General features: G+C 45.5%; 1 protein-coding gene across 1 annotated transcript in view; it reads left to right on the top strand.

The window, feature by feature from the left end:
- Positions 1–15,849, top strand: part of PCCA (propionyl-CoA carboxylase subunit alpha) — a 1,163,293-nt gene that overhangs the window by 408,991 nt on the left and 738,453 nt on the right. The window contains exon 11 of the mRNA XM_073614439.1: positions 1,157–1,251. Within this exon, the coding sequence (XP_073470540.1) occupies positions 1,157–1,251 (95 nt within the window). The remainder of the gene's footprint in view (positions 1–1,156; positions 1,252–15,849) is intronic.

Genomic DNA, 15,849 nt, shown 5'->3' with positions numbered 1-15,849 from the left:
CACCTGAAGGTTGCAGCCTAACACTGTCATATTTTAATGAAGATACCCTGTGTCCTGTGATGTAATTTAAGAAGAGGATTTTACAGCTAAACTAAAAATAGCATTTTTATTTGAGTCTTCAAGGAATGTATTATCTGAATAGGGTTTGTATGCATTAAGATAAAAAGCCGCCTGTGTGCAGCAGCCCCCCTAATAATTACTTGAGGTCCCTCTCTGTCCAGCGATGTCCACAAGTGTCTCAGTCATCCGAGATTCTCCTTCCTCATTGGCTGGGACTCAGCAGCGGTGCCATTGGCTCCCACTGCTGTCAATCAAGTCAGCTAGCCAATCAGGGGAGAGGGGGCAGGGTCGGGTCGGGACTCCACGCCTGAATGGACACAGGGAGCTGTGACTCAGCTCGGTTGCCCCCCATAGATAGCTGCTTGCTGTTGGGCCACTAAACAGAAAGGAGGGGCCAGAATCACAGAAGAGGGACCCGAGAAGAGGAGGATTCGGGTTGCTCTGTGCAAATTCACTGCAACAGAGCAGGTAAGTGTAACATGTTATTTTTATAGGAAAAAAACAAGATTTTACAATCACTTTAAATTATCTGCTTTAGAATTTGACCTTTGTGCATCTACAAATCAACTGCAGTGTGTATATTTATTTTTGTTTTCTTGTAGTTATTGGGTAACTTTCCAAATGCAGACCACTACTCTCCTAATAAAGATAGATCATTGTTTTTTGTTCAGCCAACAGATTGAGTAAGAAAATAAAAAACAAAAACACATTCCTTCATCCACACAAGCAATGTGGATAGAGGAATCCCCTCCGCTGGGACATCGTATTCTCCGCTGTCAGAATACACTGATAAGTGGCTGCAGCCACTGGTCGAGAAACGTTTTACAACATTCTGGTGTTCGAGAGAAGGCGATCTAATGATCAAATTTTGTCAAATGGGGACAGCCACACACAAAATAAAATTTGACCAGTTCCTACTGAACTGGTCGAATTCAGATCTATCAGGTTTAGATTTACTGTTTTGCCATCTCTTTGGGTATATATTTAACTTCACTTAACAATATGGCTTTTAACGATTGAGACTTTTTTAAAGGTGTTTTATTTACCATGAATTTAGGTGATAATTACATATGGTACATGTGATCTACTGTTGTAGGTGCTTGCAGACAAACATGGTAATGCTCTTTGGCTAAATGAAAGAGAATGCTCCATTCAAAGGAGGAACCAGAAAGTAATAGAAGAAGCACCAAGGTACTCTTTGTGTATGTCATGTCCTTATCAACATATGTTTAATGTATGGTTACTGCAAAGGTTTATTCAGAGCAGATACTTACAATAAGTCAAACTGGCCACTTGCTAGAAGTGTTGACCAAATCATGGCTTGTGTTTTAATTGTAACCCCATGCATGCATTTGCCTATTATAACTGTTGCATAACATATTTAAGGCAAATACCTGATGTTTTACGTGCACTAAACCATCTCAACAAACTAATTTGTTTCAGTTTGTTTTGTCAGACATGTAAAAGCTGAATTCTGATTAGTGTTGGTTGTAACATGTTCCACATTGCTCTTCTATTCAGTAAAGTATTCTGTGATATGTTGGCACCATGTACTAGAAAGGTGTATTTTTATATGAATAAAAGGAAAACATTTGTTTTTATATGTAAGGTTGAGTGTACTCAAATGCATAGGCATAAGCTATGACTGCATACATTATTTGCCTTCATAAAGGAGTTTCCATGGCAAAATAGTATGCTGGAGAGATATATCCAGTGCTCTCTGGTCAATGTGATTGCTTAACACAAGATGAGACACTGTTGTCTTATGTTTTTTTTTTTGCACAGAGTGGCCCATTACCTCCTCTTCTGCAATCCCCCCCAACCCCCCCCCCCCCCGCCCCGCTGGTGCTCTCTGCTCCTCCTTTTCTCTGTGTGCCCCCATAGCACGCTGCTTGCTATGGGGGAAAACATGCAGGCGGGCTCCTGGGCCGGGCTGTGTGCAGCCATTGACACGCACACAGCATATCTCAGCCCTGCCCCCAACTCCTTCCTCACAGGATTTGACTGACAGCAGCAGGAGCCAATGGCTGTCAGTCAAATCAATGGCTTATACTGTCCTGTGAAAAGAGGAAGAGAGACCAGTGCTGCTGCTGAGGGGCATGTTACTGGATTGAGAAAGGGCTCAGGTAAGTGCTGGGGAGGTTGGGCAGTGGAACATTTTTTATTTTTATTTTTTAACCTGCTTATACCACTGGGGAAGATGACTATTTTACGTTCTAAGTAAGGGTGTTAACTTCACAGTTTATAGGCTATTATATCTTGGGGTCCTTTCATATGGGTGTCATTAGTTATGTCATGTTTTGCTGAGAAAAAAAAATGATGAATACGGCTTCAGGTTACATCCATCTGTACATTAGTCTTCAGTTTAGTTTAGTTTACATCAATTTGCGTTTCAGTTCTGTTTACATTTATTTTGTTTTTGCATCAAATTTTTTAGTTGTTGCAGAAACCAATCATCAATTGGTGGGTGTCGCATTTTTTTTATGTCACATGGTATTCAACGGTTTTCAAATGCAATTTTTTTGCAAAAAAATAAACATTTTTTAAAAATTAGATACCAAACATGTCACACTTTTTAAAATTGCACGCACCTGTGCAATGGTGATAAACAACTTAAATTTTACTATCCATAGGCAATGCTTTAAAAGCCTTTACAGGTTACCACTTTAGATTTATACAGGAGTTCTGGTGCTAGAATTACTGCCCATGATCTAACTGTTACTGTGATACCGCGCATGTAAGGCACGATCGCTGTTTGTGCGTGGAACCAACACATGCACTGGCCTTTTCCCAAACAAAATTTGCGTCCTTTTTTTCCCCACAAATAGTTTTCTTTTGGTGCTATTTGATCACCTCTGCGGTTTTTATTTTTTGCGCTATACACAAAAAAGGTCAGTTTTGAAAAAAAAATTTTTTTTTTGCTATAATAAACATCTCCAAAAATGTTTTTAAAAAACAAATTTCTTCATCAGTTTAGGCCAATATGTATTCTTCTACATATTTTTGGTAAAAAAAAAAAAAAAAAATCGCAATAAGCGTACATTGATTCGTTTGTGCAAAAGTTATTATAGCATCTACAAACTATGGAAAAAAATTATGGCATTTTTATTATTATTATTTTTTTTTTTTAACTAGTAATGGCGGTGATCTGCGATTTTTAGCGGTATTGCGGCGGACAGATCGGACACTTGACACGTTTTTGGGACCATGGACATTATAGAGCGATCAGTGCTATTAAAATGCACTGATTACTGTGTAAATGACACTGGTAGGGGTTAACACTAGGAGCGAACCAGGGGTTAAATATGTGTTCTAACTGTGTGGGGATAGGACTGAGTAGGAGAGGAGACATATCGCTGTTCCGACTTACTAGGAACAAATGACAGCTCTCCTCTCCTCTGACAGCACAAGGATTTGTGTGTTTACACACACAAATCCCCGTGCTAGCACTAGTGCATCGGGCTCCCTGCCGTGCAACGCGCGCCCTCTGACAGCTCTTAAAGGAACCCCGTACCCGTTTTGGGGTTTTGCGCAGGGGTTCCATTCTGCCCCGTAAATGCACGTGAGTCGGGGACCGGATAAATATCCCCTGTGATAGCAATAGGCAGTGACAGGTACTCTTTATGGAGAGATATGGGTCTATTAGATCCCAGATGTCTCCTCTGCCCTTAAAATTTAAAAAAGACACACGTCCATTAAGTCCAACCTGTGTGTGTTCTTTTCTATCAGTATTACATTGTATTATCCTTGCATGTTACGGTCGTTCAGGTGTTTTTTTGATTATTATCTTTGCTTCCTGCTGAAACCACTGCCTGTGGAAGAAAATTCTCCATTCTTACTGCTCTTACAGTAAAGAAACCTCTACACAGTTTAAGGTTAAACCACTTCTCTTCTTATTTTAGTGACTGACCCCGTGTCTTTTTTAATTCCCTTTCGTGGAAGAGTTTTATCTCTATTGTGGGGTCACCAGTACGATATTTGTACATTAATCTTACCCCCTCTCAAGCGTCTCATCTCCAGAGAGAATAAGTTCAGTGCTTGCAATCTTTCCCCATAGCTGAGAACCTCCAGTCCCTTTATTAGCTTTGTTGCCCTTCTCTGGACTCTCTCCAGTTCCGGCACATCCTTCCTGAGGACTGGTGCCCAGAACTGGACAGCATACTCCAGGTGTGGCTGGACCAGGGTCTTGTAGAGTGGGAGAATTATCGTTTTATCTCTGGAGTTAATCCCCTTTTTAATGCATGCCAATATTCGGTTTGCTTTGTTAGCAGCAGCTTGGCATTGCATGCCATTGCTGAGCCTATCATCTACTAGGAACCCCAGATCCTTTTCCATCCTAGATTCCCCCAGAGGGTGAGTAGATTGCATTCATATTTTTGCCACCCATATGCATTATTTTACATTTTTCTACATCGAACCTAATTTGCCATGTAGTTGCCCAACCCCATTAATTTGTTCAGCTCTTCTTGCAAGGTTTCCACAAACTGCGGAGAAATTATTGCCCTGCTTAGCTTAGTATCGTCCACAAATACTGAGATTGAGCTGTTTATCCCATCCTCCAGGTTGTTTATAAATTAAATAGGATTGGTCCCAGCCCAGAACCCTGTGGGGACCCCACTTTCCACACCGGACCATTCCAAGTACTCCCCATTTATCACTACCCTCTGAACTTTGTAGCCAGTTTTCAATCCATGTACTGACCCTTTGGTCCATGCTGACAGACCTTAGTTTGTACAGTAAACGTTTATGGGGAACTGTATCAAATGCCTTTGCAAAATCCACATACACCATGTCCACAGGACTTCCTTTATCTAGATGGCAGTTCCCCTCCTCATAGAAGGTTAATAGATTGGTTTAGCAAGAACAATTCTTCATGAATCCATGCTGATTACTGCTAATGATACTGTTTTCATTACTAAAATCTTGTATATAGTCCCTTATCATCCCCTCCAAGAGCTTGCAAACTATTGTCGTTAGGCTAACTGGTCTGTAATTCCCAGGGATACATTTTGGTCCTTTTTTAAATATTGGTGCTACATTGGCTTTTCTCCAATCTGCTGGTACCATACCAGTCAGTAGACTGTTCGTAAAAATTAGGCACAATGGTCTGGCAATAACGTGAAGTTCCTTAAGGACCCTCGGGTCCCGGTGACTTATTGTTAAGTTTTTCAAATCTATTCCTAATTCTATCCTCTTTTAGCCATGACGGTGCTTCCTGTGATGTGTCATGAGGATAAACATAGCAGTTTTGGTTACTAAACCCCCCCCCCCCATTTCCCTCGTGAAGACTGAGGAGAAAAATAAATTCAATGCCTTTGCCATCTCTCCATCCTTAGTAACCAGATTCCCTTCATCTTTTCTTATGGGGCAAAGATGATCTGACCTCCCTCTTTTACTATCTATATACTTAAAGAATTTCTTGGGTTTTTCTTTTACTCTCCTCCGCTATCTGCCTATCTTAGCCACCTTGATTGCACCCTTACATTTTTTGCTGCATTCTTTGTAAAGTTGGAATGCTGATGATGATCCCTCGGCTTTTTTTTTTTTTTTTTTTTTAAGGCCTTCTCCTTTTGCTTTTATACAGTATGTATTTTTACGATGGAATTAAGCCACCTAGGACTTTTATTAGCTCTTTAGAAATGATCAGATGCCTCCCCTTTTTAAAAATGGCGGGGAACTACATCCGGGGAATCTGGAAGTGTTGAATGCCTATCGCTTCCGGTCTCCTATACTATAGAGATGATCAGAGCCTTTCCTTTCTGGTAGCTCAGGTCTCCTGTTGAGGATGGCAGAGCCTGAGGAAGCTGCAGAAGGCTGTGGGTGGGGAGCGTGACCTACCACTGCTTGTAAAATTCAATCTGATTAGGATTGCTTTTATAAGAAAGTCAACCATAGACTCTAAAAATACCGGGAAAATGCCTGCAGCCAGGCGTCTTCCTGCTATAATAATTTGAAGTCCCACGATGTACGTGTACATCGATAGTCATCAATTGGTTAAAATGACGGTCCCTTTCATTCTTCCAACTCCTTCTCCCCACTTCTTTTCCTTAATTCCTCCTGCCCCTCCCCCTCACTCCACTCCCCTCACCTCCCCCCTCCCTCCCTTCCACCCCATCCCTTCCTAACCCCCCCATTTCTTCCCTAATTTCCCCTTCTCCATCTCCCTTCCCACCCCTCCCATTCCCTACTGCCTCCCATCCCCTTCCCTTCTCTCTCCCCTTCCCCCCTCCCCACTCCTTCCCCTCCCCCTCTCCTCCCTCCTCCTTCCCACCCCCCCTCCAACCCACACCCTTCCTCTCCCTCCCTCCCTCCATCCCCTTCCCCTCCTATCCCTCCCACCCTCCCATCCCCTCCCTCCCATCCCCTTCCCTCCCTCCCATCCCCTTCCCTTCCTCCCTCCCAACCTCCTTCCCATCCACCCCACCCATCTCTTCCCTCCACCCACCCACCCTCCCACCCTCCTCACCCACCCTCCCACCCACCACCCCACTCCCTCCCACCCCCTCCCACCCCATCCCTTCCTCCACACCAACATCTCCCTTCCACCCTCCCATCCACCCATTCCTCCCTCCCTCACCATCTTCTTCCCTTCTCCCTCCCTCCCATCTTCTTCCCTTCTCCCTCCCACCCCCCATCCCCTCACCCACCCACCCACCCCCCTCCCATCCCCTTCCCCATCCTCCCCATCCACCTTCCTTCCCTCCCTCCCATCCCCTACCCTCCCTTCCCCCCTCCTCCCATCCCCTTCCCTTCTCCCTCCCCTCCCTCCCTCCATCCCCTTCCCTTCTCCCTCCCATCCCCTTCCCTTCTCCCACCCTCCAACCCCCATCTCACCCTCCCCACCCATCCCTACCCACCCCCCTCCCCTCCCTCCCTCCCTCCCTCCCTCCCACCCCACCCAACCCACCCACCCTCCCACCACCCTCCCACCCACCCTCCCATCCCTCCACCCCTCCCAACCCCTCCCACCCACCCTCCCTCCCCATCCCCTTCCCTTCTCCCTCCCTCCCTCCCAACCCCTTCCCTCCTCCCTCCCTCCCTCCCATCTCCCTTCCCTTCTCCCTCCCTCCATCACCCTTCCCTTCTCCCTCCCTCCCATCCCCTCCCCCTTCTCCCCTCCTCCCCATCCCCTTCCCATCTCCCACCCTCCCATCCCCTTCCCTTCTCCCTCCCTCCCATCCCCTCCCTTCTCCCTCCCTCCCATCCCCTTCCTTCTCCCTCCCTCCCATCCCTTCCCTTCTCCTCCCTACCAACCCCTCCCTCTCCCTCCCTCCCTCCCCCCTCCCTCCCTCCCTCCCTCCCTCCCTCCCTCCCTCCCTCCCTCCCATCCCTTCCCTCCCTCCCTCCCTCCTCCCCTCCCTCCCTTCCCTCCCATCCCCTTCCCTCCCATCCCCTTCCTCCCTCCCTCCCTCCCTCCCATCCCCTTCCCTTCTCCCTCCCTCCCTCCCTCCCATCCCCTTCCCTTCTTCCTTCCTTCCTTCCTTCCTCCCTCCCTCCCTCCCTCCCTCCCAATCCCCCCCTCCCTCCATCCCCCCCTCCCTCCCATCCCCTTCCCTCCCTCTCTCCCAACCCCCTCCCTTCCCTACCCCCTCCCTCCCTTCCTCCCATCCCCTTCCCTTCTTCCTTCCTCCCTCCCTCCCTCCCTCCCATCCCCTTCCCTCCCTCCCTCCCAACCCCCTCCTCCCTCCCAACCCCCTCCCTCCCTACCCCCTCCCTCCCTCCCCTCCCATCCCCTTCCCTTCTCCCTCCCTCCCATCCCCTTCCCTTCTCCCTCCCTCCCATCCCCTTCCCTTCTCCCTCCCTCCCATCCCCTTCCCTCCCTCCCTCCCTCCCTCCCATCCCCTTCCCTCCCTCCCTCCCTCCCTCCCTCCCTCCCTCCCTCCCATCCCCTTCCCTCCCTCCCTCCCATCCCCTTCCCTCCCTCCCTTCCCTCCCTCCTCCCATCCCCTTCCCTCCCTCCCTCGCCCCCTTCTTCCATCCCCTTCTCCCTCCCTTCCACCCCCTTCCCTTCTCCCTCCCTTCCACCCCCTTCCTTCTCCCTCACTTTTTCCACGACCTTCCCTCCCTCCATCCCCTTCCCTTCTCCCTCGCCCCCTTCTTCCATCCCCTTCTCCCTCCCTTCCACCCTCTTCCCTTCTCCCTCACTTTTTCCACGACCTTCCCTCCCCTCCATCCCCTTCCCTCCCTCCATCCCCTTACCTTCTCGCTCCCTCCTACCCTCCATCCCCTTCCCTTCTCCCTCCCTTCCATCCCTTCCCTTCTCCCTCCCTCCCTTCTTCCTTCCCCTTCCCTTCTCCCTCCCTCCCTTCTTCCTTCCCCTTCCCTTCTCCCTTCCTCCCTCCCTCCCTCCCTCTCTTTTTCCATCCCCTTCTCCCTCCCTCTTTCCATCCCCTTCTCCCTCCCTCCCTTCTTCCATCCCCTTCCCTTCTCCCTCCCTTCTTCCATCCCCTTCCCTTCTCCCTCCCTCCCTCCCTCCCTCCCTTTTTCCATCCCCTTCTCCCTCCCTCCCTTTTTTCCATCCCCTTCCCCCTCCCTCCCTTCTTCCATCCCCTTCCCTTCTCCCTCCCTCCCTTATTCCCTCCCTCCCTTCTTCCATCCCCTTGCCTTATTCCCTCCCTCCCTTCTTCCATCCCCTTGCCTTATTCCCTCCCTCCCTTCTTCCATCCCCTTGCCTTCTCCCTCCCTCCCTTCTTCCATCCCCTTGCCTTCTCCCTCCCTCCCTTATTCCCTCCCTCCCTTCTTCCATCCCCTTGCCTTATTCCCTCCCTCCCTTCTTCCATCCCCTTGCCTTATTCCCTCCCTCCCTTCTTCCATCCCCTTGCCTTATTCCCTCCCTCCCTTCTTCCATCCCCTTGCCTTCTCCCTCCCTCCCTTCTTCCATTCCCTTGCCTTCTCCCTCGCCCCCTTCTTCCATCCCCTTCCCTTCTCCCTCGCCCCCTTCTTCCATCCCCTTCCCTTCTCCCTCGCCCCCTTCTTTCATCCCCTTCCCTTCTCCCTCGCCCCCTTCTTCCCCCCCTTCTTTCATCCCCTTCCCTTCTCCCTCGCCCCCTTCTTCCATCCCCTTCTCCCTCCCTTCCACCCCCTTCCCTTCTCCCTCACTTTTTCCACGACCTTCCCTCCCTCCATCCCCTTCCCTTCTCCATCTCCACCCTCTCTCCTTCTCCCTTCTTTATTCCTCCCCTTCTCCTCTCCATTTCCCCTTTCCTTTTCTCCTCTCCCTCCCCTTTTCCTTTTCTTCTCTCCCTCCCCTTCTCCTATTCCTCTCCCTCCCCTTCTCCTATTCCTCTCCCTCCCCTTCTCCTATTCCTCTCCCTCCCCTTCTCCTATTTCTCTCCCTCCCCTTCTCCTATTCCTCTCCCTCCCCTTCTCCTATTCCTCTCCCTCCCCTTCTCCTATTCCTCTCCCTCCCCTTCTCCTATTCCTCTCCCTCCCCTTCTCCTATTCCTCTCCCTCCCCTTCTCCTATTCCTCTCCCTCCCCTTCTCCTATTCCTCTCCCTCCCCTTCTCCTATTCCTCTCCCTCCCCTTCTCCTATTCCTCTCCCTCCCCTTCTCCTATTCCTCTCCCTCCCCTTCTCCTATTCCTCTCCCTCCCCTTCTCCTATTCCTCTCCCTCCCCTTCTCCTATTCCTCCCCCTCCCCTTCTCCTATTCCTCTCTCTCCCCTTCTCCTATCCCCCCCCCCTTCTCCCTATTCCTCCCCTTCCTCCCCTTCCTCCCTATTCCTCCCCTTCCTCCCTATTCCCCCCCTTCCTCCCTATTCCTCCCCTTCCTCCCTATTCCTCCCCTTCCTCCCTATTCCTCCCCTTCCTCCCTATTCCCTTCTCCTTTTGCCTTCTCCTTTTCCTTTCCCCCTTCCCTTTCCCCCTCCCCCCCTTCCCTTCTTCTCCTTTCCCCCTTCCCTTCTTCTCCTTTCCCCCTTCCCTTCTTCCCCTTTCCCCCTTCCCTTCTTCTCCTTTCCCCCTTCCCTTTTACTCCTTTCCCCGTTCCCTTCTTCTCCTTTGCCCCTTCCCTTCTTCTCCTTTCCCCCTTCCCTTCTTCTCCTTTCCCCCTTCCCTTCTTCTCCTTTCCCCCTTCCCTTCTTCTCCTTTCCCCCTTCCCTTTTACTCCTTTCCCCCTTCCCTTCTTCTCCTTTGCCCCTTCCCTTCTTCTCCTTTGCCCCTTCCCTTCTTCTCCTTTGCCCCTTCCCTTCTTCTCCTTTGCCCCTTCCCTTCTTCTCCTTTGCCCCTTCCCTTCTTCTCCTTTGCCCCTTCCCTTCTTCTCCTTTGCCCCTTCCCTTCTTCTCCTTTGCCCCTTCCCTTCTTCTCCTTTGCCCCTTCCCTTCTTCTCCTTTGCCCCTTCCCTTCTTCCCCTTTCTCCCTCCCCTTCCCCTTTCTCCCTCCCCTTCCCTTTCTCCCTCCCTATTTAGATTTAGAAGACAGATTAATTGGGGGATAAGCTAAGTTCTTTGTTAGTGAAGTTATCGCGCAAGCCTTTCACCTCTGCCCTCCCCAAATTTTGGTTGGGCACTGATGTTCCTACACAAAACACCCAACTTATCTCTTGTGAATTTTTTAACTTTTAGGCTAAACTAACGATCGTTTGTTTTCTAATACAGTACATTCACTTGGACCAGGTAGGGTTTGTCCCCCTTAGACAGGCCTTGAACCAGATAAGAAGGGTGTTGAATATGTACTCTGCTATCCATGCTAATGCAGACAAGGGTGGGAAAAGAAATACTACCCTCTTTTCCCTGGGCATTCAGAAGGCTTTTGATTTCATTTGATTGATTGTAGTACTTTTCCCATTTTGGAGAAATATGGGTATTACAATACTTTAAGATTTTCGAGGGCACTCTTCAGGGTTTCCCCTTGCCTCCATTTTTTTTAAATTTTGGCATTGGAACCTTTGATAATAAAAAATTCAAGAACATCCAAATATTAGAGGTAACACTGTATGTGCGGTAGAAAGAACATAAAAGTGAGGTTGATATTCTTACGATACTTCTTCTCCTATCATCTCATACCAAATTTGCTTGCTACCCTACAACAATTCTCCATTTCAGGTCTTGAATTAACCAAGCTAAATCCCAAGCTCTAAATATATCATTAGATGAACAAACTCCAAAGTGTAAGGAGCAATTTTCCATTCAAATGGAAAACAGACCCCCTCTCTTATCTAAGACTATATATAAGAGCCTTGAAACCCCATAACAGAAAAGTTATTGCCTGTTATACAAAAAGCAAAAGATTTGGATTGGTGGAGAGATAATCCCCACTCATTGTTTGGTAGAATATCCTTCCTAGAATAATAATATCTGTTCAGAACTTTGTCAATAGGGATTTTAGGTCATGACTTTAAGGTATTTCAAAACAAGTTACTTAAATTCATCTGTGAAGATAAAAGACCCAAGGTGAATAAGCGGATTCAATACAATTTAACCCCCTTGGATGCTAATAGAATCCTCTTTTTGTGTCCCAAGACAAGTCAACCATCTAATGTGGCCAAAGACAGTCTTCAAAATGTATGCCCATCCCTATCGTTCGCACCGAAGTTGTTGACCAACTTGCCCTATCCATCAATCCAGATCTCACATCCTGTTAACTTCCATATTGAATAATCCAGTATTTACTCCTGGTTTCACTCCAAAATGCTGGTGGACTATTAAAGGATTTATGAGAAATGCTGATTTATGTAACGAGCAGGGCTGCTTATCTATTTTACAGGAAGTTTACTTTGCCTACTACGGTGGAGAATTTTTGTTACACTCGGATAAAGCATTTTTTACAAGCTTGGAACAGCAATCAGAATTGACAACAATGATGTCAATGCAATATCTTTCTAAAATAATTAAAAAAATACCAGGTCAAATTGCAGCTATATTTGTTTTGCTCAATTAAAAATTTGCCAAATTACCCTACATAATTAGGTGGGAATGAGATATGGATAAGGATCTAGACTTTAGCGTGTGGAATTAGTTGGCTATTAACACCTTTAAGTCATTAAATATATGTATGTGGGCAAGACTATCATATACTGTATAGTGGAAATGCCTGAAGGTTAAGAGATTTAGGATCTGAGTATATAATTTCATATACTCTCTCTAACCCATATTAACCTTAAAACAATCACCCTGGTAAGCTTTTTAAACTGACCCATAGAGGAGAATTTTGTTTATTTTTAGCTGCCAGGTTAGCAATATCTAGGTCTTAAAAATCTGATAAATGGAAAAACTTTCACTCAATTTGAAAAATAAAAAACATTTTTTGAGAAAACACGAGACTCATGAATACATTATGTGTATGGTTTCATAAGTTGGGCTTGTGAAATGGATGGCAAAGTTAGGCACATTTTTTTTATCACTACTTCTTTCTTCTTTCTCTTAAAGTGGTTGTTAAGCCACTCTGTTATCTTTACACAAACGTCCCTGTTTGCTAATGACAAGTGTCCCAGTGTCTGTGCTTTATAAATAAAATGCTGCTATATACCTGATTACAGAGCGCCACTTGATGCTCATGTGACTTGCTGGCTCTCCCCTCTCTTGATCTGACAGCTAGAGCGGGAGGGGCTGAGAGTCCCCCCCTGACATCAGCTGGGAGGAGAGAGCCGACCAGTCATGTGAACGCTGATCGATGCTCTGAAATCAGGTATATAGCAGCATTTTAGTTATAAAACACAAACACTGGGACACTTGTCATTAGCAAACAGGGACGTTTGTGTGAAAATCGATAAGAGATTTAAGAGTAATCTTAGCAGCAGCAGGAGGGGAGGGGTGGGCACTTGTAAGAGGCGGCAGGGAGGGGGGAGAGGATGCGGGAGAGAGGACACAGGAGAGCTGCGGATGACCGAGGCACGTAAACTGACCACGGTGTCAGGGCTCAGCAGCCATGATAAACAGTGGTCAATTTACATGGGGGGGGGGGGGGGAGCCAGGCAAGATCAGCCAGGTATTTTAGTTGATACAGGGGCCAAATTACACAGCACAAGCACATTTAAGGGAACAGGATCAATTTTTTTTTTTTTTTTTTTTAGGGTAGCAAACACTTTTCTCTTCTTTTTTTGTTCTTCTTCTTCTTTGTTTGCCTTTCTCTTATTTTATTGTATTTGTTTGTGAAAACTTTAGTTATGTAAACTAAGACACAAGTTTTATGATAAATTGAGCTAGATTATGACTTTTTGGCATGGGAAAATCTATAAAAATTGCAATATATTATTTACAAGTGTATTAAACTGCTGTAAAAAAGTGTGTGGAAAATGCTTTGACTATATAAAAGTATGTTGTGTATACCAATGTTACTTTTATAAACTTTTGGCAAAGAAGACAGTTTAAAAGTGCTTTGCGGTTCCTGTAATGAAAATAAGGGTCCTAGTTTTCATAAGGATAATGTCCTGGGATCAGAATAAAGTATTGTCCAGCTAGCAGTGTGCCCACATGGTGGGTGAGATTTGACGATTATAATGGTGTGTCAATGGATAGGCTGCAAAAGGTTAAATGAAACCTAGTTTTGCAGTAAATCCAGATGTCCCTAGTGTTTGCCACAGGGGATAGCAAAGTGATTTAATTAATGGGGCATTATCAATAATATAAGAGAATTAGGTTGGAAAGGTGTAATCCAGAGCATATCAATCTCAAGCAATTTGTTGGCGGGAGGGGAGATATAAGGTGGTCAAGTGGCATGTGAGCCACTAGGTATTATTTAATCATGTCTGGGATGTTGATGCCCCTTTGAGAAACCATGAGAAGCTGTCTGGTTTCATTCAAGTTGCAGTTCAGTTGGGCTTGTTGGTCTTTTGATAAAAATGCTTACTGAAACATTCTACACCCCACAAGCCTATTTGAATTATAAATGGAATACTGATATAAAATGTAATCTACCTCAACACCTCCAGCCCCCAACCATTCCTAATGATAGGATCTGTTCAGATAGGATAGTTGTTTTGAAAAGTTATTTTGTCAATTTAAGAAAATATGGAGCATTTTTAATTTCTGAAAATTGTTTAAATTGTCACTTAATCCACATCATAAAAAAACTCTCAATAAATGGTGTATTACAGTGATGGCAAACCTTGGCACCCCAGATGTTTTGGAACTACATTTCCCATGATGCTCATGCACTCTGCAGTGTAGTCAAGCATCATGGGAAATGTAGTTCCAGAACATCTGGGGTGCCAAGGTTCGCCATCACTGTTGTATTACATGCTGCTCATACTCATTTGGTCACTGTGAGATTTGTTTTCTGTAATTTTCAAAAAAAAAACTGGTTGATCATGCTATTCTCTGTTTCCCTCTTCTGTCCAAGTCCCAAATTCAGCTAGGGATTTTGCAGAACAGTGTTGGTAGCTTCACACATGCTCAATTTTCAATGAGTTTCTATGCTGAGTATTTTCTCCCTATGACATCTGAGTATCCCATGGGACTATAGAGTCACACATGTAGGTGTATACACAGTGGTAAATGACAGCCCACACCCTCCGTCCCGCTCCATACACACTAACCAGCTAAACTCAATGGTGGTGGGGTATTACATCTTGATTGAAGGAGGCTTCACCTCCCACTTATTCTAAGACACATGATGGAGGGGTGTGAGTCATCCTTTGACTGACAGAAATCTGCCCACACCCTGTTATTTGCCAAAAATGTATACAGATTTGATTTCAAATCCATATTTGTATGACAATTTAAAACAGTTTGTTGATAATTGCTTTTACTCTGTATTCCAAAGGCTTTTTTATTTTTTATTTTGAACATGTGACCAGCAGCAGAGGACTAGAACCTGCTCCTTCCTATGTCTTATTGCTGGGAAAGAGCTGGGTCATGTGACAGCTATAGATCGATTAGAATTAAGGTACATATTTTTTTTTATTTCTAATTACAGTGCTGTCATCCATATAGAGGAAAAGGGACAATGTGAATTAACCCTATCGCTGCCAGGCCCTGTGCTCCATTTTGTACACTCAGGTGGCCAGACCATTTTTTGCAATTTTTCCTTTGCTTTTTTTTTTTCATTTAAAGCTTTTAGAATTTGTGAAAGACCCCCCAAACCGTATATTTTCTGAAAGCGCGTGATCAGTAGAATAAAAAGAAGGTGCTACTGATTTTTTAGTCCCTGCGTTACTTGCGCAAATGTTTATAAAACCAATATATTTGCAAAAAATACACTAAAACCATTATTACCAGATAAAAACACAGCAAATTTTACAGAATGCCTACGAAGTATAAAATCTTAACTTGTATTGAGTTAATAAATAAATATTTGTAACTCTTAAATTGCGCCTTTTTGCAAAATGATACTATTAGAGGAGATATACTGTATAAACTATTAAAGGGGAGATATACTGTATATACTTTAAGAGGATATATACTATTAAAGGGTGAAGTTATGTTTTGACAGTGACAGGTGATGGAATGTCGCAAATAAATTTGCAAAAAGCATAGATGTGAACGTGTCCCATAGGAAACCATGTAAATGAACTGTAGTGCGTTTCTGCAAAAAGCACCAAAAAACACATAGGAGTGAAGCAGGTCTAAGACGTTTAGTAACATAATGGGGTTAAAAAAACTAAAATTAGCCCTTTATAGTACAAAAAAGCACATAATCACTACTGTAAGGGGTTAATTTTTTTACTGTAGAACTGTGAAAGTAATATTTACACTAATGATTATTTGAACTTTTTGTACTATAAAGGGCTCATTTTTGTTTGACAGTGTCATAGATAAGGATGGGAGATTTGTGTTTCTTCATTGTAGATTTAATACATTGATGTGTGTGTTGGCATGCGTATCTATAACTCCGCCATTCACGTCGGCGGTGC

This window comes from Aquarana catesbeiana, linkage group LG02, assembly GCF_042186555.1.
Source record: "Aquarana catesbeiana isolate 2022-GZ linkage group LG02, ASM4218655v1, whole genome shotgun sequence".
NCBI lineage: Eukaryota > Metazoa > Chordata > Amphibia > Anura > Ranidae > Aquarana > Aquarana catesbeiana.
Note: the sequence above shows the minus strand (reverse complement) of the source record. Positions and strands in the feature narration are given on the sequence as shown.